The 21,508-nt window shown below is 36.8% G+C and overlaps 1 protein-coding gene across 2 annotated transcripts; it reads left to right on the top strand.

Moving 5' to 3' along the window:
• The first annotated feature begins 5,107 nt into the window (after positions 1-5,107).
• Positions 5,108-19,846, top strand: LOC131531525 (sodium-dependent lysophosphatidylcholine symporter 1-like). 2 transcript variants are annotated; one of them, XM_058762333.1, is made up of 14 exons: positions 5,108-5,260; positions 5,644-5,763; positions 6,627-6,751; positions 6,828-6,960; positions 7,239-7,317; positions 12,371-12,543; positions 13,177-13,267; positions 13,459-13,580; positions 13,686-13,769; positions 18,158-18,241; positions 18,343-18,455; positions 18,630-18,773; positions 18,904-19,080; positions 19,374-19,846. In XM_058762333.1, the coding sequence occupies exons 1-14, from the start codon at positions 5,177-5,179 to the stop codon at positions 19,414-19,416; spliced, it is 1,572 nt and encodes a 523-aa protein (XP_058618316.1). In that variant the 5' UTR covers positions 5,108-5,176; the 3' UTR covers positions 19,417-19,846. The 2 variants fall into 2 exon arrangements, with proteins under 2 accessions (XP_058618316.1, XP_058618317.1); XM_058762334.1 differs by having other exon boundaries at positions 19,041-19,080.
• The last annotated feature ends 1,662 nt before the right edge of the window (positions 19,847-21,508 follow it).

Raw genomic sequence — 21,508 nt, forward strand, 5'->3', positions numbered from 1 at the left:
ATGAAAATGAATATTATAGTATAATGACATTTTATGGTTTGTGATGTTAAAGTATATTTCATTGAGACAACTATATATAGCCTAAATTTCTGGCTACTGTGGTTTAATTACAAACGCTATCGTTAAACTATTTACTATAGTAAAAACATGGTACATTTTCTTCAGAGACTAGCTGATGTCTCATTTGATTAATTTAAAAACTTTACGTTATTTCCACGTTGTTTTCGCCGTTATTTTCTTGTAGAAATACTTTGGAAACATGTGACTTGATGTATTATTTGATTGTAATAGTGAATGAAACGTAAACGTTATATTCTAGAAACGCTGCTTATTACTTTGTAAACGTGTTAACTTGTGCTTTGCATTCACTAGCTGTTTATTATTATTATTATCCTATAACAGTATATAAAATATTAACTTTTAGAATTAATCGGCTATGAACGCAAGTCACAAGGTAACACGTTTACAGGCTATCATTTACAGTTGTGCTCAGAATTATTCATACCCTCGGTAATACGATCAAAGAAGGCTGTGAAAATAAGTCTGCATTGTTTATCCATTTGATCTTTGAGGCTTTAAACAAATTTATGACATAAGGGTCATTAATTATTACTTTCCCGCATGGTGCACGGTATACTGACATCTGGTGGACAAAGAAATGAAGTTCATCTGTTTAGCTGTAGTTATTTAGCCGCTGGTTTATGTGTGGATGTACAACAGTTCTTTTGACAACATGCTATTTTTGAAGCAATACAAATTGCTGTGAAAGCTATTAAGTGTGCTGTCAGTAAATTAATGTAAGGTGGGTGGGGCTTGGTAGCAGCTAGACTACAATAAATTACATCAGACATCAGTGCAAATAATAATAGTCTTATAAATAAATCAAGCTGTGTTTTTTGTTTTAAATGTTTCATTCCAAAATTTCTAAATTCATTTTAACAGTGTAATATACAGTGTAGCATATATATATATATATATATATATATATATATATAGTTGTGCTCAAAATTATTCATACCCATGGTAAATATGATCAAAGGCGGCTGTGAAAATAAATCTGTCATTAATCCTTTTGATCTTTTATTTAAAAGATTTACAAAAATCTAACCTTTCATTGGAGAATAAGGGAGAGAAATCTAATTATGAAATAAATGTTTTTTTCTAATACACATACCCTTTTATTCAGTACTTTTTGCAATCTCCTTTTACATACATTTAGTCATTTTGCAGACACTTTTATCCAAAGCGACTTACAATTGGGGAATACATAAAGCGATTCATCTTGAAGAGGCAATCAGACAGAGGAAGTGCTCGTAACACCAAGTCTCAGGCATTGTTCAAATAAGTACAAGCTAGCAAGGGAAGGAATAAATAAAGAGAAAGATAAAGTTTTTTTTTTGTTTTTTTTAAAGTTTAGGATGAAGTCAAGTAGTGTCGAAAGAGATGAGTTTTCAGATGAGTTTTCAGCACACTGGATAGGGGTGGGAAGATCATTCCTCAAGCCAGGAACGGTGAACGAGAATGTCCTGGAGAGTGATTTTGAGCCTCTCTGTGATGGTACCACGAGGCGTCGCTCACTAGCAGATCTCAGACTTCTGGAGGGGATGTAGATTCGTAATAGTGAGTGGAAGTAGGCGGGTGCTGAGCCTGTGGTTGTTCTATATGCAAGCATCAATGTCTTGAACTTGATGCGAGCTGCAACCGGTAGTCAGTGCAAGGAGATAAAGAGAGGTGTAACATGGGCTCTTTTGGGTTCGTTGAAGACCAGTGGTGCTGCTGCATTCTGAATCATTTGTAGAGGTTTGATTGTGTTTGATGGAAGTCCAGCCAGAAGAGCATTGCAGTAGTCCAGCCTAGAAATGACAAGGGCCTGGACAAGAAGTTGTGCAGCATGCTCTGTCAGAAAGGGCCTGATCTTTCTGATGTTGTGTAGTGCAAACCTGCAACACACACACACACATACAGTGCCATGAAAAGGTTTTTGCCCCCTTCCTGTTTTTTTTTTATTTTCTTGCATATTTGTCACACTAGTGAAGATCAGATCATCAAACAAATTTTTAAAATTACACAAAGATAATGCAAGTAAATACAAAATGCAGTTTTGAAATGATGATTTCATTTATTAAGGGGGAAAAAAGCTGTCCAAACCTACCTGGCCCTACGTGAAAAATTAATTGCCTCTCCTGTTAAATCATGAAAGAACTGTTAACCACATTATTTTAGAAAGCTGAGTTAAATTTCACTAGACAAACCCAGGCCTGATTACTGCCAGACCTGTTGAATCAAGAAATCACTTAAATAGAACCTGTCTGACAAAGTGAAGCATGTTTAAAGAGCAACACATTATGATCTTAAGAAATTCATAAACAGATGAGAAGCAAAATAGTTTACATGTATCAGTCTGGAAAGAGTTATAAAGCCATTTTTAAGGCTTTGGGACTCCAGCAAACCATGGTCAGAGCCATTATCCACAAATGGAGAAAACTTGTAACAGTGGTGAACCTTCCCAGAAGTGGCCGGCCTACCAAAATTACTCCAAGAGCACAAAGACGACTCATCCAGGAGGTCATAAAAGAACCCAGAACAGCATCTAAAGAACTGCAGGCCTCACTTCTTCAATTAAGGTTCATGATTCAACAATAAGAAAGAGACTGGGCAAAAACAGCATCCATGGGAGAGTTCCAAGGCAAAAGCCACTGCTGACCAAAAAGAACAGAAAGGCTCGTCTCACATTTGCCAAAAAATATCTTGATTATCCCCAAGACCTTTGGGCAAATATTCTGTGGACTGATGAGACAAAAGTTGAACTTTTTGGAAGGTGCGCGTCCCGTTACATCTGGCGTGAAACCAACACAGCATTTCATAAAAAGAACATCATACCAACAGTCAAACATGGTGGTAGTGTGATGGTCTGAGGCTGCTTTGCTACGACCTTTCTACGACTTGCCATAATTGCTGGAACGATGAATTCTGCACTCTATCAGAAAATCCTGAAGGAGAATGTCCGGCCGTCAGTTTGTAACTTCAAGCTCAAGCACACTTGGGTTATGCAGCAGGACAATGATTCCAAACACAACAGCAAGTCCACCTCTGAATGGCTCAAGAAAAACTAAATGAATGTTTTGGAGTGGCTAAATCAAAGTTCAGACTTAAATCCGATTGGGATGCTGTGGCATGACCTTAAACAGTCTTTTCATGCTCGAAAACCCTCCAATGTGGCTGAATTAAAACAATTCTGCAAAGAAAGTGGGCCAAAATTCCTCCACAGCAATGTGAAAGACTCATTGCCAGTTATCGCAAATGCTTGATTGCAGTTGTTGCTGCAAAGGATGGCACAACCAGTTATTAGATTTAGGGGGCAATTACTTTTTCACGTAGTGCCAGGCAGGTTTGGACAGCTTTTTTCCCTTAATAAATGAAATCATTATTTCAAAAGTGCATTTTTACTCAGGTTATCTTTGTGTAATATTAAAATTTGTTTGATGATCTGAATCATTCAAGTGTAACAAATATGCAAAAAATGAAAAAAACAAACAAACAACAAAAAAAAACAGGAAGGGGGCAAAAAAATTTTCACACCACTGTAGCTGTCCAAGAGTTGTCCGGAAAAAAATCCAGCCACGTAGTATGAAAAATAGAGACATTTAGTCCCCTTCAAAGGTGATTATATTTTTGGGAAACGCCAGAAGTTGCAGGGCACCAAATCTGGGCTGTAGAGACATGATGCATGGACATCACCAGCTGCCTATAGCTGTGACCGTTTTCGTCATATTGCATCTCTCATCTCGTATTCTTCATATTACATGGCTGGATACTTTCCGGACAAGACTGTAAAAATGTCAATATAATATGTATGCCAAATTCTGTTGAAACTCTAGATGGCACAGGCTGATGGGTTGTTAACACAAACTGATAATATTGACAAGCTGATTGGTTCATGTTGTATACGCAGCCAATGAGCTTACTGCTTTACATTTAAATGGCTGGTCAGCATTCACTAGAGCAGTTCGCAGCGCGCTTTCAGAGTTCCTCTGAAACCCTCCACCTCCCCCAGCTCCACCTGAATAGATCTGCTAGGGGTTATTATATATGCTATTTCTGCTGCAACAGTATGTATTAAATACTCACACAGCACCATATCGGCATATGTATTGGCAGTATGTAGCAAGTTCCTGTACTTGCTTTGCAGCAGCAGCAGCAATAATCTACAACAAAAGCAATGACCAAAAGCAGCAGCAGCATATTTCGCCAAGACCAAATACATTATCATTGTCATATCGATTACATGCTAAAATCTTCAGAGTTGTCATGATAGAAATATGTGCATATAGTATATTGACATTTATACAGCCTTAATTATGTGAATCATCTTCAGCTCTGGGATTTTTAGCAAGTTACATATTTACTTATAGTTAAGAAGTAAAACAGGCGCCAGTCTTCTGTAATGGACTTGTAATGGAGCAATTTTGTAAGGTATTGTATTGCCATGCATCTTGGGGAATGCCAAATTTATATTATTTAATTTGCACATTTACTTAATATGACCTCGAGCTGTTCTGGTTAAATTTTGCAATGAAAAATAAAATGTATTCATTTATCATTTATTACTTATTGATTTATGCTTCTTATATTAATCCTTATCATATATTCATATTCAGATATTTACTCATTACTATTATCATTTATGTTTTATTTATGTTCATATGTAGGCCTAATATTTCTAGTATTCTCTTAAATGTTATGCACATTTTAAATAAAAAGCAAGTCATAAAAACATGAAACAACACAAATTAAAGTCTATAAAATTAAAGCTTATATAGTGCCCAAAAACACATGGTAATTAAAATCATGGCCAGATGGCCATAATGAAATAAATGCTAATTTAAGATATATTGTAATGAACTGTTATCACACCAGAGAATCCAATGCCATGTCATAATGTTTCAATCTGCTTTCTAGGAAAGAAGATAAAGTTACTCAGAAAAGAAAGGTTTAAAACACCTTGCAACATGTCCCAACCTGGCATCAGAAATAATAACAATCTCGTTAAGTAATGTTGCGAAACTTGGCCAAATGTTTTTTGAAGAGGGACTAAAGCCACGCCTACCTGTCAACAAGTATCTATAAGAAGAGCCAGAAAAACTAACGGGCAACTCTTTTCCTCGATAACTGAACGATGGCCAACAGTAGTGGGAATACACTGGACAATCGCACAGATGAGAACATAGCCTGCGCGACAGAAAACGACAACACTCAGTCGGTATGATACATTTTTTTTTATTCTTTGTAAACATTGGAGGGTTTGTTTTGATGGTGCAAATAACAGTAATTTAAAGCGCTTTGGCATCGAGAAACAATAAGACTATGCAAAAGAGCAATAAGACTATGCTCGTTCTAATGCTGATTAATATATATATATATATATATATATATATATATATATATATATATATATATATATATATATATATATATATAATTTATTTATTTTAATATATTTTTTATAGAATATTTTTATTTTTTTATTTGTATTATATTTAAGAGACATGTTGTATTTAAAATTCAACATTTGTCGTGTTGACTTTGAAATATAACACTATTTACGCACGTGACATTGATGCTGGGGATCTTGGTTTCACGAAGAAAACCTCAGGCATCCCTTTATCCAGGAAACTGTGCTATGCCATTGGAGGAATGCCATATCAAATGACTGGAAGCGCCAGGGGCTTTTTCACGCAGATCTTTCTGTTGGATGTTGTTAAGGTGCGTATAAATGAATACAAGATGTGCATCTGTCAGTAATGAATGCCATATATACCATATGTTCTATGTACAAATTCAGCTTCACAGTGGCCTACCACACACACATTTGGAAAAACATGAATACATGGAATATATTAAATCTATAGGAGTGAAGAGACCTCGTTATATACTTTGACTTTAATTTGTAAGTGTAAGTGTTTAGCACAACAATATCAATGTTATTTGTTTAATAGTAAGTATTGCTAACATAATTTATATGATTTGCTGGCTGTTCAAATGTCTACTGTGCCACATTATGATTACCTTTAAGCTGAATATAATATGATCTACTGTATCATTTAACTGAGCTTCAATTTCCATTAAAAAGATAGTAAGTAAAAAACAATAAGACAGTAAAATATTATTTATAATGTACTGATATGTTTTTCCTTGTTATATTTACTCTTATTCCTATCATCCAATGGCTTCAAATGTCCTTTTGAGGATGGTGTATCCCTAGTGGTTAAAGATCTAGGCTGGTGAATGAAAAGTTTCGAGGGATTTGTGAGAGATAATCACTGTGTGAACTGCGGCTTATAAAAACACACAACAGTATTTATAAAATGCAACTCTTCCTCAATTTGCATGCCATGTTCAACACTATTTTACTAAATTGTTAGCACCGGAAGCATGTAAAAGTATATTAATGGGAATGTGAAAGATCTTGAGAAAGTTAATATATTATGTACTTCAACAGCTTGGTAGAACATTGTTTTATGTGTAACTGAATTTTGTACTACAAAATAAATTCTGTTGCAAAAATGGGACACAATAAGTATGTCAGAAGAGACAGTCATTTTCTTCTGTCTAAATGTTTGTTATAGATGGGAGCTTTCTCTGCATCCATCATTCTCTTCCTTGGTCGAGCTTGGGATGCTATTACGGATCCTCTGATTGGATATGCCGTGAGCAAGAGTGGCCGGACCAGAATTGGCAAATTTATTCCTTGGTGAGTGTACTGGTTTACGTCACACTGGGTGTGAAGATCTTTCTCATCATTCTGCTCATCCACTCTCTTTATGCAGGATTGTGTTCACAATGCCACTTGGGGTCCTATCATACGTTATGCTCTGGTATACCCCACAGGACACCATGTCCCCTGGCTTCAGTTTCGGCTGGTACTTCATATGGTCCTGTCTGTTTGACACCTTCATGAGTGTAAGCCCAGTACTATGTGCCTATAGTTTTCTGTTGTTTTACACATTCAAGGGCATTTCCTGCGTAGGGGGAAGACTAAATTTAAATTAGTTTTGAATTGCAAACAAATATACAGTGACACTATAGTTCCTACTTCTTTCCTGTGAAGTACTCATGGTGAATATAGTAAATATAGTACTCACCACTGCAGTTTTCCAACAGCTGTGTTTGCTTATGTAATGTGTTATATGAGTCATAACTGTCTCCAAAACATTGAATTCTCTCTCTGTCTTGTTTAGTGCTACCATGTACCATATACTTCCCTAAACATGTTTCTGGGGGGGAATGAGAAGGATCGAGACTCAGCCACTGGTTACAGTAAGAAAATATAGCCGTATATGGCAGTCATTGTTTTCCAAGCACCAATAGCTCATGTAGTCAATTAGATTGTGGCAAGTTGATAGAATCGCAGTGTATCTTTCTAAATGTTTATGCAGTGTCAACTATCTTAAATCTCTAATTACACAAGAAACAAGAAATACAGGCCAATTAGATATTATGTTCCACATCAAAAATATATCAGCCAATATCTGTGAAACAAATGAATCATAAATCTGTTAATGAACTTGATTGAACTTCCTTCATTGCTTAGAGCCCTGACAATTATTACTGTTACAGTCAGATCCTCTACAATCGTTTTCTATCCAACACAGATCTAACAACAGATCAAAATCTCGAAATATTCTAAATTCAAATAATCAGTTGTGTATAACTAACACCATTCACGTGTGCCATTCATAACTGAATTGATGGAATACCTTTTATACTCCTGAATTTGAATTGGATTTGAATTGGGATTGCACATGGAAGAATTGCTATTCAAATGTTCATACGGAATTTGAATTAAAATGAATCGGAATTCAAAGACAAAAAAAAAAAAAAAATGATGAATGTTGGTTTGTCATAGTCGTTGTAAGTTTTGAAAAAACAACAGCTAGGTAGATCATACTTTCTTCTAGTCATCCTTTTTTATTATTATTTGTCAGCAGGATACACAGGGGCGGTTCTAGACCACAGTAACTGGGGGGGCCAGACAGGGGCCACTTGTGCTTTTAGGGGGCACAGTTTTAAAATTCATCCTAACCTACTTTAAGTATTATTAATTCAGTCATTTTTCACCATGTCATGTATCATTGCAATCTCTAGAAGTAATCTATAACAATTTCAACTAAAATGAATATTTCATCATGTTTCATTTATTTTGACAAATAATTTTGTATGTCAGGAGCATCATTCTTTAGGGGGCACGAGTGAGGGGGCGGGGGCTCTAATGCTTGTCATATGACCAAGCGGCAACCTCCCGCTCTCTCTCGTGAAGCCAACACGGAAGTGACTAAAACTGCAATTCATCGACTGGCCGCTGGAGGCTGGTTGCAAAAGGGAGTCAATCCCATTGACTCTCCATATTAAAATGCCCAACTTTACAGCAGAAAAAAACATGTTTACAGCCTGGTGCAAAAAAATGATTTTAATCTATATAGCTAATTTTGCCCTTCATGACAACTGTGAGGGGGGTGAATTTCTTTATAACTCATCCGTTTAAATTATATTAACCCTTAAAGTTCTGCATAATTAAGGGCGTGGCCACTTGAGTGACAGGTGGATTGCCGCTCTGCTGCAGAGTGTGAAACTCGCTAGTGCGAAACTTAGAAAAATGGCTTTAAATATTTGTATTTGTACAGAAAAAAATAATTATAGGTAGGACACTGGGAATCTGGCAATTGGATGTTTTAATGAAAATGATCTCAAACTTGATTTTTACGATATATTGATATTGTACTCAACTTTTGCACTGTCTGCAGTGAGATGTCACACCAAGGCAAAAGGCAGTAACTTCCACATTATATAGGGTGCTGATCACCATTTACAGAATCATTTTAGTAACATCTGGATAAAATCTAGTGATCATTGGCTAGGCTATAACATCTAGAAATGTGATTCTTTTTTTTTTCTGACCATAACAACCAGACAAATAGTTAAACGTGAGTGGATACCGTTTTGCAACCAATTTATTTGCAATGTTCGCTAACATTAAAGGATGCAAGTCATACTTAGCCTATTGTTTTTACATCGAACTGAATTAAAATAGCTTAAGAACGACTTGTGGATTGATGTGAACGCCAGCAGGGATAATGCTCCGAATGATTGTGAATTAAACATCTCCGGTGGCGTTCATTGCAATGGATTTTGTCGACTTACAAGAAAAGGAAAGAAAATGATTAAATTGCCAACAGTTATTGATTTTATGTGTGATACGCTGTCACGGCATTTGAGGATCACGTACAGAAGTGTGCAGCCCCAGACTGACACGGAATGAATAATCTGCATTATAAAAAATAAAAAAAAACTTAATTTACGATTAATTATTGTTGCCAAGTTATCGAATCGTTATTGCTTACAGTGCTTTGTTATATGGAGCAGTTTGTTAGATCGCGATCTAATTTGTTTGTCTAATGAAGTGCCGACAGATGTATAAAAGTACACAAGTTACACCAATTTAAAATGGCAGACTTTATTGGAAAGTAAAACAAAGTCAGAATACCGTCTAGCTCCAGGGTGGCACAGTACAGACGAACGAATGCAAACAAATGCAGAGCACCGTAACTTCATTTGAGCGTTCAAAAACAAATCAAAGAGCTGTAACGGATGTTATACTGTATTCTGCCTTGGTTTCTCCGGGGCTTTTCTCCATGATACTTAAACACATGATAAAGGTCATAATGTCCCAAAATGATCAATAACTGTTTTGTCTTTGCACGGCAGCACTGCTGTCACTATAGGGGCGTGGTTTCAGCTCAGCTTCACCCACGTCCAGCCTTTTTGCCCATTTTCGATTATCCGGGAGTGACGCGCGTTGACGCGTTTCCAAGATGGCGGCGGTCGGCTCCGCCCACTTTAGGCTTAAAAAATGCTCTTCAGAAACCTACGAGTGACCTCACGGACACTATGTCCATTTTTTCTACAGTCTATGCATATGACACAGCAGCCACAATACCACTGTATAACTGATATACACTGTTAGACATTTCAAAAGGTTTTTACAGTAACTTACTGGCAACACTGTGCCAGTAAGTTACTGTAATTAAGATTTACAGTAGCAAACTGTATTTGATTTATCAGTATACTACTGTAATTCATTCATTTTAATATAGATTTCATTAGATTTTATAATTTTTATATAGAATTCAATTTATTTTTACTCTACATAGGTACTACTGGCATTCAATTAAAACAGACACAATAATTACAAAATATCAAATTCTTTATTTAAAACATTGCATGTATAACACTTAAAAATACAGACTTCCAATGCTGGAACAGTGCATCTTCACCATTTCTCCTGTCTTAGGATGTTTTGCAGTGCATTATGTTGTGTCCTCTGGATTCATCCTTACAAAGAATCTTTAGGCAACAGAAACATAATGGGGGAAAAAGATAAACAGCCAAAGAATACATAGCCATCTGCAAAACCCAGGTGCTGCTCCAAAACGTGGCCACCATCTTTGCTCACCATCCACTTTGACAGAAATGTCTTCTCTGAAAAACAAGTAGAAGAAATAGCACACTTTTAAAAGGCAAACCTCATATAGAATACACAAACCTCTCAAAAACATAGTTGTTCTCTTACCATGAATTATTAGTCTCAGGGTGGCTGGCCTGCTCGTGTCTTTCTTGATGCTTCATTGCAGTTGCCTTTAAAACACAAATACAAAAAAATGCAGTAAATCTTAAATTCCATTAAAAACGATAACAAACTAATTCTAAAACTAGAAAGGCAGCTAGCCATAAAACTAGTTTAAACTAGCTAACATATGATTTTATTTTCTCAGGCTACTGGCCAACATTAACTAACACCTGAACTAAATTTCACATTAGTTAACCTAATGTTAATATAAGACAAGCGTTGCTCGTTAAAAACAATTTTAATTCTGTAACTTAATTCAACAAGCTGACAAAAGTCGTTTGAAACTACATCGCAGTTTACCATGGTAAAGTTCTGTAACCGCCATGTTGACCAGTAAATGTTACTATGGGTTAAACTGGCGTGCAAAAATCTGACACAAACACGCAGACAAACGTACATATATTTTTACCTTGCTTGCTGGTCTTATTTTCTCGTAAGGTGCATCGACACACAGTGCAGATGTTCTCCGGAGTTCTCCCACTCTCGCAGGTTCATCCCCGGGAAAAACCCGCGGCGCTGCTTCCGAGTCTTCCTCGGACGCGAGTGGCGGGACGAGGCGCGACTCAATAAAAAAGCAATATAGAACCACATAATCTACAGTGGATGCGGACAGTAATGTGATGCCCCGGTATATTTCTGATGTACAGATGTACTACAAGCGCTTGCGCTGTTTCTGACACAAAGTACAAACGGATTTTCCAATCATCAGAAGCGATGTAACACATCCAGTAACGTTAGTCAGTCCCAAGCTGCTGCGGCGTTGTAGACACGGTGCAGGGCAAATTGTGTCAATCCAAATGTAAGAAATGAGGAAAATAAAACGACCTCAGTATAATGGCGCCAAAGAGACCGTTACAGTAGTACTGTACACAGCAATTTTAAAAAATACAGTAAGTCTCTGTATGTGGGGTCTGACGTCACAGAAAATTCCCATGATGCAAAGGGTTTTACAGTTATTTACTGCAAAGGGAATTTGCAGTATTACACTGGGTGATATACAGTAAATAACTGTGGAAATTACAGAAATGTCTAACAGTGTAGGCTTATGTATTATCATTTTTTTATTTGAAATATTCCCAAAATATATCATGAAATATCTCGATTCTCAAATATGTGTAAGTAAATGAATTTTGCACCTTTATAGATTAAGTTGATCTATAATGGGCAATAGGCAAAGTAGCCTAATATTGTAATATTAACTTTGCATAAACTTTCCTTTTTACTTAAGTACCAGATGTCATACCATAAAATGAGTATCATACCATAAACATATTATACCACTGACTTTGTATTTTATGTGGATTTAATTAAAACATTGTAAGTTACTAATTAGCCCATAACACTTTCATTGCACAAAAAGAGCAAAGAACATTTATTATCAAAGAACATTTTCACTTCAGTTCAGCGGGTTCAAACACTCTAAAAAAACTCCCATAATAATCTCTAAAGCTGTTTACACTGTGAAATTAATATCTTACTTACATTCGTACATCTTCACTTTGTTATTTCTGAGGAGAGAATTCACCAGAGAATTCAGTCAGCGAGCGACCCCCACCCCAGTACCGCCCCTGAGGATACATTGTAAATAGAAAGCAGAAACTTGGATTTATAGGATATTATCTTAACTGAAATCTATTTATAAAAGAGAAAAAAATGTCAAGGGCTTTGTTGTCTCTCACGATACAGGAATGGGCATGGAAGTGTTTGCTACACTGGCGGGAGCTGCCATCCAGGGTCAGATAGTGGGGGTGCACCATGCCAAGAGGACACACGTCTGCAGTTTACAGAACGACACGGAAGGGCCTTCTGGGAACCAGACTGAATCGCTGGATGACAAATCTGACACTCTACAAAATACAGTGAGGCACAGAGAACATCCTATTACTATGGTGTCAAGCACATATGGATAGTGGAATTTGTTATTAGTTATTGCTTGTGAAATGGCCACACATATTGACTGTGAACTGTCAAGGCAGCTGTTTTTTCTAAATGAATAATTTAGCCGTTTAGAGGATAAGATGCTTCCTTGCGTGTTGAGCATATAGGCCCTTTCTCTGGAACTGTTGTACCAGAGAATGCAGTTCCTCCAGATTTAAATATCATAAATATCATACATTAAATATGATGTTATAAACCATATACCGCATGTCTAAACTCAGCAACCAAGTATCTTTTGTTATATTACCAGTTTTTGATGTTGCCAAGTTTTAATTGTGCAAAGTGTATGAATATCCACTACAATTTAAAAGTATGGGGTCAGTAAGAATTTTTTTTAATGTTTTTGAAAGAAGTCAGTAATCTTCACCAGGGTTGTATTTATTTGATCAAAAATACAGTAGAAACAGTAATATTATGACATATTATTACAATTTAGATTTTTGATCAATTTAATGCATCCTTACTAAATAAAAGTATTAACTTTAAAAAAAAAAAAAATCATTCTTATCCCAAACTTTTGAACGGTAGTGTCATTTGTCTATTAATTTCTACAGAGAACAGCCCATTTGACTGGTGCACTAGTTATAGGAATGCTGTACTTCCTGTGCTGCCTCGTGGTTTTTCTTGGAGTGAAGGAGCAGTTGGGTAGGTCCAGATGAGTTAACGTTAAAATTTCAGATAAATCTCTGATGTTGTGTTTACCATATGTTCCTTTAGCCTTCACTAAGTGTACCATGCACAAACATATACGTAACTATCGCTATAATTTTCTTGACCAAATGACTATGCAGTGACTTCTTGACTAATGATTTGCATATGTCTACTTCTTACTTCAGCCCCTCTGAGTAAACTGGACCGCTTAAATGTCTCATATCTAACTGGAATGAAGATGGTGGTGGGACACACTCCATATGTGCGGCTTGTATTTGGCGTCCTCTTTGCTTCATTAGCCTTCCAGGTCAGAAGTTTTTCTGAATTATTTGATAGCCATAGAGTTTTAGAGACTCTAAATGGATTTTATTAAGTATGACAGATGTCAAGATGATAAAAGTATTTATTTCAGATGGCTCAGGGAAATTTTGCCCTCTTCTGCACTCACGCAGCGAATATGGGAGCATATTTCCAGCATTTTGTTCTCATACTATTGGTAAGGGATTTATAATTTCAAATTATTATCAATAATATTATTATATGAAAGTATTAATATTATTTTAATATATAAAATACAGCACTGAGCTATTTTGAGCTGACATATAAAGAAAAGAAAAAAAGAAAGTCAGGTTAATTTGTTCATAATAATATTTTTTACTTGACCTATAATTTAAAGGGGTCCTATTATGCTTTTTCACTTTTTGAATTTTAGATCTACAAAGTTACAAATCTCAAAGTCTACTCCAAAGGGAGATATTTGTTTTTAAAAAAATCCCTTTTCAAGAACTACAACCAGCGGCTCGTTTGGACTACAAAGTTGTTTTCCTGTATTCAGGGCTGGACTGGTAATCGGGCATACCGGGTATTTTCCCGGTGGGCCGACAGAATTTTTTCTTACATTTTTTTGCCAAGGACCATCACGCAGGGACTATGAGCAGCCAGTTTGGTTTGTCTCCTGTATTGACAGCGTAAACCACCCAATCACAATGCGTTATAGACGGAGCCTCCGCCTATATAAAGAACGCTCCACCCCAACTTCTTCCTCGTCGGCTTTTCCCACGTTTTCACTGCAGCTTTATCAAGAACAGGCTTGCTCTGCTGTGAGTGATGCGGCGTAAAGAGCCAGACAGGAGGAGGAGAGGAGGGCAATTGAATCGGTAAAGTGCTTGATCGGGACTCGCAACGGAGGCAGGCATCTATCCTGTGTGCGCGCGCCATTAGTGCAGAATACACAAACACTTTTTAATAAAACGTAAATTCGTCCACCGCGATTTTTTGGCCAAGTCATGTCAAGTGTGTTCATAGAGGTTTCCAATGCAAATAAATCTAGATTTAAATTCGAAAAGACACGATATTGTCAGACCTGACGTTTTTTTTATTATTATCCAAAACAACTATTTGCAATGATACATATCTACACTACCAGTCAAAAGTTATTGAACAGTAAGATTTTGAATGTTTTTTTTTAAAGAATTCTCTTCTGCTCACCAAGCCTGCATTTATTTGATCCAAAATACAGCAAAAGCAGTAATATTGTGAAATATTTTTACTATTTAAAATAACTGCTTTCTATTTGAATATATTGTAAAATGTAATTTATTCCTGTGATCAAAGATGAATTTTCAGCATCATTACTCCAGTCTTCAGTGTCACATGATCCTTCAGAAATCATTCTAATATGCTCATTTGCTGCTCAATAAATATTTATTATTATTAATGGATTCTTTGATGAATAGAAAGATCCGGATTAGCATTTATCTGAAATAAAAAAGCTTTTGTAACATTATACAATACACCATTCAAAGGACTGGAGTCAGTATAATTTTTGTTTTGTTTTTTTGGGAAAGAAATTATGGAAATTAATACTTTTATTTAGCAAGGATGCTTTAAATTGATAAAAAATGATGATAAAGACATTTCTAATGTTACAAAAGATTTCTATTTCTATAAATGCTGTTCTTGAGCTTTTGAACTTTCTATTCATCAAAGAAACCTGAAAAAAAAAAATATACTCAGCTGTTTTCAACATAATAATAATAATAAATGTATTTTGAGCAGCAATCAGAATATTTGAATGATTTCTGAACGATCATGTGACTGGAGTAATAATGCTGAAAATTCAGCTTTGATCACAGGAATAAATTACATTTTAAAATATATTCAAATAGAAAACAGTTATTTTAAATAGTAAAAATATTTCACAATATTACTGCTTTTGCTGTATTTTGGATCAAATAAATGCAGACTTGGTTAGCAGAAGAGACTTTTTTCAAAAGAAAAAATAATGAAAAATCTTACTGTTCAAAAACTTTTGAATGGTAGAGTATATCATATATATGGTGGTGGGCCACCAGGACCAAAAAATGCCAGGGCCGATTTTTTGTCCCAGTCCAGCCCTGCCTGTATTTGTGATATCACAAAAATAACTCCGCCTAAGGAAATTCGAGTGGTTGGCGGGAGGGGAGGGGCGAGGTCGTGGTTAGAAGAACCATAGACATATAATGGTTCTAAGCCTCGTTTTTATATCACTGTATTTTTGATGGAAACCGACTGTCTTCAGAAAATTTTGGATGTCATTTTCATTTCATCTTGCATGTAATGTCTGATAAAGCAGCGTTTGTGAGCGGAGCTCTGCTTTGTGTACAGCGTTACCGGGGAAACCTTGCTCTCTCCGGCTCCAACAGCGCCTCCCGCTGGCAGAGAGTGAATTTGCATATATATGCCGCCACAAATAGTGCGACTCTGTGGGACTATGGTATAAATAAATTCAACTGTATAACAGTTTCACTGCAATTTATGTTATAATGTTAGAATTAAAGAACAATAAACATAATACATATTCTGATTGGTCAGCAGCTGTGTTTTATTCACGATACAGCACATCTATGACCGCTTCACCCAACAGTTCTGTGTATCACTGAGCAACACTCTTAGCAACCACCCTTAGCAACATAAACAATCATTAAAGCTGTTCCATATATTATGTATTTTGGCAATATTAGCTGTTTGTTATTTATTTAATGAAGTATGAGTGACCCCTGCTGGCATTATGTTGCATCTTTCATCTTTAATTTTGAGACCCCGCCCTTCCCTGTGTTGATGTGTGCGCAGCGCGCGTCTGTGTGAAAGCCCAGTTTCCGAAGTGAGGAGGGAATATATATTTATTAGTTTTCTTTTTCAGGTATGATTCTGTATGTCTATATGTCCATCATTTTACACTGTAATGACACTTGCAAACTCGCCCTGTGCCGCGAATCGGTCTGTTTTAAAACTAAAAAACGGAAAACACCTTTTCTCATGCTGAGTGATTAGTAGATGTATGTGTGAGAAAATATCATATATGGTGTTAAAAAAATAAATGACAGCGGATGATAAGAGTTCATATTCTCTGTTTTTATTTAAGCTCCATTAGATGAGAGGCATGTGCCTTTTAATGTTGCTGTCAGGAACTATTTTTAAGTGGAAGGACAGCATTTAACGAACTTGCTTCAAAAGTAACAAAGTAATTTTTTACTGTGTGGTAATCGTTTTATAAAAGCAATAAGGTACTAGAGGCCGTGCTGTATCGTGAATAAATCACGGCTGAAGGGCGTTGTTAGGCACGACGCGATTTATTCACGATACAGCACGGCCTCGAGTACCTATTGCTTACATAGTAAATGCAGTTAGTTTTAAGCTGTTGTTGACATCCTGTCTAAAATGTGATTTAGTCAAAAAAACAACAACAATAAAGTTACCACTTTAATATCTTGCAATATCCGTGCTTGCAAAGGTTCTGCGCAATCCTCTTGTTCAATATTCTCGGGTCTGAACATAGACTGTATAAAAACATGGACGTAGTGTACGTGACGTCACCCGTAGGTTTCTGAAGAGCATTTTTGAAGCCTAAAGTGGGCGGAGCCGACCGCCGCCATCTTGGCAAGCGCGTCACCACGCGTCACTCCCGGATAATCGAAAATGGGCAAAAAGGCGGTACATGGGTGGAGCTGTTTACTGAAACCACGCCCACCTAGCTCGCCAGTGGTGACAGCAGCGGCAATCCGCCTGTCACTCAACTGGCCACGCTCTAATTATGCAGAACTTTAAGGGTCAATATAATTTAAACAGATGAGTTCTAAAAAAATTCACCCCCCTCACAGTTGTCATGAAGGGCAAAATTTGCTATATAGATCAAAATCATTTTTTGCACCAGGCTGTAAACATGTTTTTTTCTGCTGTAAAGTTGGGCATTTTAACATGGGGAGTCTATGGGATTGACTCCCTTTTGCAACCAGCCTCCAGCGGCCAGTCGATGAATTGCAGTTTTAGTCACTTCCGTGTTGGCTTCACGAGAGAGAGCGGGAGGTTGCCGCTTGGGGTCTGAATTGATATAGAAATATTGACAAACTTGCTGTTTTGGCAAGGGGCGGGGCAGTACTGAAACGTCTAAGCCGTTCGCCAATCACAACGCACTGGGACAGCTAACCAATCACAACACATTTCGTTTTTCGGAAGGCGGGCCTTCATCAAACTCGGAACTAATTGAGCCTTTTGTGCCAGGCTGGGGAGAGAGGTGTTGTAATAATGTAAATTATGTGAAAAATAATGCGATTTTCGAACCACCAAGCATGAGAGCATGTTCTAGTCCACCCCCAAAACAAAATCAAGACTTTGTAAAAGAGCATAATAGGACCCCTTTAAATGTTACAACATGAAGCAAATTAAATCATACATAATAAATTACAACATTTATACTGTATTAAATCACAATATTGAAATGTTTTTGAATTGTCTTACCTTTATCTTACAAATGACATCTAAAATTATACAATAATCAGACAACTACCCATTTTTAATTATGTAGCATTGTATGTTTTTCATGGTGTTCTTTCTGCTCTTGTATAGACAGTATCCACAATATCCATCCCAGTGTGGCAGACAGTATTAGTTACAATAGGCAAGAAGACCACCATATTCATCGGCTTATCAGTAAGCACCGCTCTTTGTTATTGGTTGCTTTATGGCTGCACAAAAATTTACATCTGTTCTTGTTTGCACTGCTTCATTCATCTTTCTCCTCTTTTCTGCAGTTTTTTATCCCAGCCCTAATTGTGATATCCCTAGTGAAAAGTAGTTTACCCGCCTTCATTATTATGTCCATGTTAGCTGGCACGAGTCTGGCAGCCTTCTTTCTACTCCCTTGGTAATGTAACCCTTATAAAATATCTCCTCTTCATTGTTGAATTCCTCACTTCACCAAGACATACTCCACACAATTATTATCATATATCTTATTATCATAATCATATATGGATATATATGGCCATATTAACTTTGTCAAACTACTGTATATAACCAGGTTGTTTATTTATTTTAGGTCAATGTTGCCAGATGTAGTGGATGACTTCAAAGTCAAGAACCCATCATGCCAGGATCTAGAACCATTGTTCTACTCCTGCTATGTTTTCTTCAACAAATTCGGGGGAGGCATGTCTGTTGGAGTCTCTACTTTGGTTTTATAGTAAGAGCTTCCTCCAATCAGATTTTTCACATCTGTGCACCACAAATTTTTGGACCCCCTTAAACCTACAGCTTCTGTGGTTGATTCATGTGAAAGCTTCATGTGATGTTCTCCTTCCCTAACACTTCAGCTTTGTAGGATACAAGCCTGGTGCTTGTAAACACAATCCAGAGGTCATATTTTCACTGTGGCTGCTCTTTGCACCTGTGCCAATCTGCCTGCTGCTCATCAGCTTGATGATTTTTTGCTTTTATCCCATCAATGAAGGGCGACGGGGGGAAATCCAGGATGCATTAAGGAAAGCAGGGTATGTGTTTGTGTATTACCTTGAAGGCTTTATTTTGCGAGAATAACTGGCTGAGTTGAGGAGTCATGAATGATACATTCATTCTTTCTACATATATTTCTCATCAAAAAATAGTGCAAAAGCAACATCTTTCGCACTCACAAAAGGCCAAGGTTCATTTTAAGTCTTAACATTTATTTTCAGCACTGCGCAATATGTTCAAATATATCTGCACAATATGTCTTCATGTTCTAACACTGTGTTCCAGTTTTGCATAAGTTGCAATAACTATTAACTGTGCCTGTTTTATACAGGACAGAGACCAGCAGGAAAGGAGAAGAAGAACTGCACCTATGAAGTAATCATTAACTATGTAATATGAGGATTTCACTACTTTTGTAACATTCACAAGTTCTGGAACTGTTAATAATGAACATACTTTGTTTTTATCGTGCATGGTGACAGTTTCTCAATAATTCTTTGGAGGGATCCCAAAGCCATTTAGAAATTTCACTGTGATCTTAGACACCTGAGGTGAATGAAGGAGATATTCAAAACACGCAGTTCTGTGGGGCCTCAAAACCAGAATTGTGAAACATTAGTGGTCTTAAAGTTGCAGTGTGCCATTTCTGAACCATATCCAGACGATTGTGTTGCTGTGTATAAAGTTAAAGGAAATCAACCAACGAATGTCTTACTGATAATTGTCTCTGCATCAGCACATTTTCTCAGAAGCGGTAATAATGATAATGATGTAAAAGTGTATAAATAAACAGCCATGTGTAAATATGTGAATGGCCTTTTATTGCCATAACCGCACAGCACCATCTTGTGGCCAATAGTCTTAGGCCTTAAAGGGATAGTTCACCCAAAAATGAAAATAACCAAACAGTTTTGGTTACCAATGACTTTCATTGTATCCATTTCATGCCAAAATACATTCGTCTCTGTTTCAAAGAAGAAAGAAAGTCACACAGTTTTGGAACAACATGAGTTAAAGGCAGCAGAATTTTTATTGTTGGCTGAACTGGCGTTTCTGTTGGGTGACTTGATAAGTTTTTCATGGAGGGAGTGTGGGATGTGGATATGTGCGACTCTTGTCACCCACATTACAAAACTACAGATACAGTGAGTGTTGAGAGCATGTTATGTAACAGGGACTTCACAATGAGCTGGAGGATACAGGAGAGGTGAAAATCTGCGGTCTTAAACCAGTAACTGCCTGTGTTTTCCTGTTTTCATGCTGTGTGCTTGTATGCATTTGCTCTGGGATTCTTGAGGAAGTTACTCCCTTTCTTAATTCTAAAGTAAAACAGACACCAGTCCTCTAGGGGTATGGAAGCATCACGTGGTTGGATCCCCTCTCTCCGACAGCGCACTTTCCAGTGTGCAGCACTGTCCAACCAGCTCCTTCCACTCATGACACACCAGACGACAGACTCGCACCACCTGATGAGCAGGCAGATTCAATCTCATCCAATCATACTGTGTATTCAACAAATGTGTCCATTTAAGCTATCTAACTATGTCCCCTAGATGCGTACCCAAGTATTTATTGAAAATTAAATGTCTAAGAAGCTAGGTCCAAAATAACATTTCACACTTGTTTTGCACACTCACACATCGAAAAGATTTCCTGTTATCTTTCAGCTCATTGAAAACTCAAGCATGTTAATAAGGCATCAGAAGAGGAAAATGACACTCTTGAATAGAGAAAGCGAATAAAATGACTACTAATAATAATTACGATAAATTTCTGTATTACTTTATGGCTGGGCCAGAACCAAAAACTAAGCAACTTGCCACATCTGATCTGGTTTCAATGTCCTTCAAAGCAACACAAAGCCTTGTTTTTTTGATACATTTCTCTTTTATGAGATACTTTGTGCATCTGGACCTGCGTGGAAACATGGAAGTTACATCTCAAGTTGCTCAGAGCTTAATTCCTCCCCATTTCTCCTGCATTCAACACGTTGATTACGAGAACCGATTGTTTTACCTCAACGATTTTGGCTTCAACTTTCACAGTATTTTGGCTTTTCAGTGTAAATGTCACCATATCCTATAGAATAAATGACAGCAAGGCATGTTAGATTTTGCATGGCAAAAATGTTAGATCAAGTCTCCACATTAGAAATTTCAGATCCAACCCCAGATGCAGGATCTGTTTTGTCTTTTATCCAAAATCCAGCCAGCAGAGCTTTGATATACCCAAAAGCTGTCTTGTCTGATATGGCAAACCAGTGTTTTGTCTGGTATAATCAAGACTGAGAAAGCCAGAGAAGAGCAGAAGCAGGAGATAAATTAAAACAATGGTAAAAATGAGCAGAGTTTATTGAATAATCTTAGTTATGTACATTTCAATGCTCAAGTTGTACAATTTGTAGCTCTAAGAAGTTCCCAGTTTACAAGTTGTAATTATGAGTTCTATAAAGATGTTTTACAAATT

Source organism: Onychostoma macrolepis, chromosome 23 (genome assembly GCF_012432095.1).
Source record: "Onychostoma macrolepis isolate SWU-2019 chromosome 23, ASM1243209v1, whole genome shotgun sequence".
Lineage (NCBI taxonomy): Eukaryota > Metazoa > Chordata > Actinopteri > Cypriniformes > Cyprinidae > Onychostoma > Onychostoma macrolepis.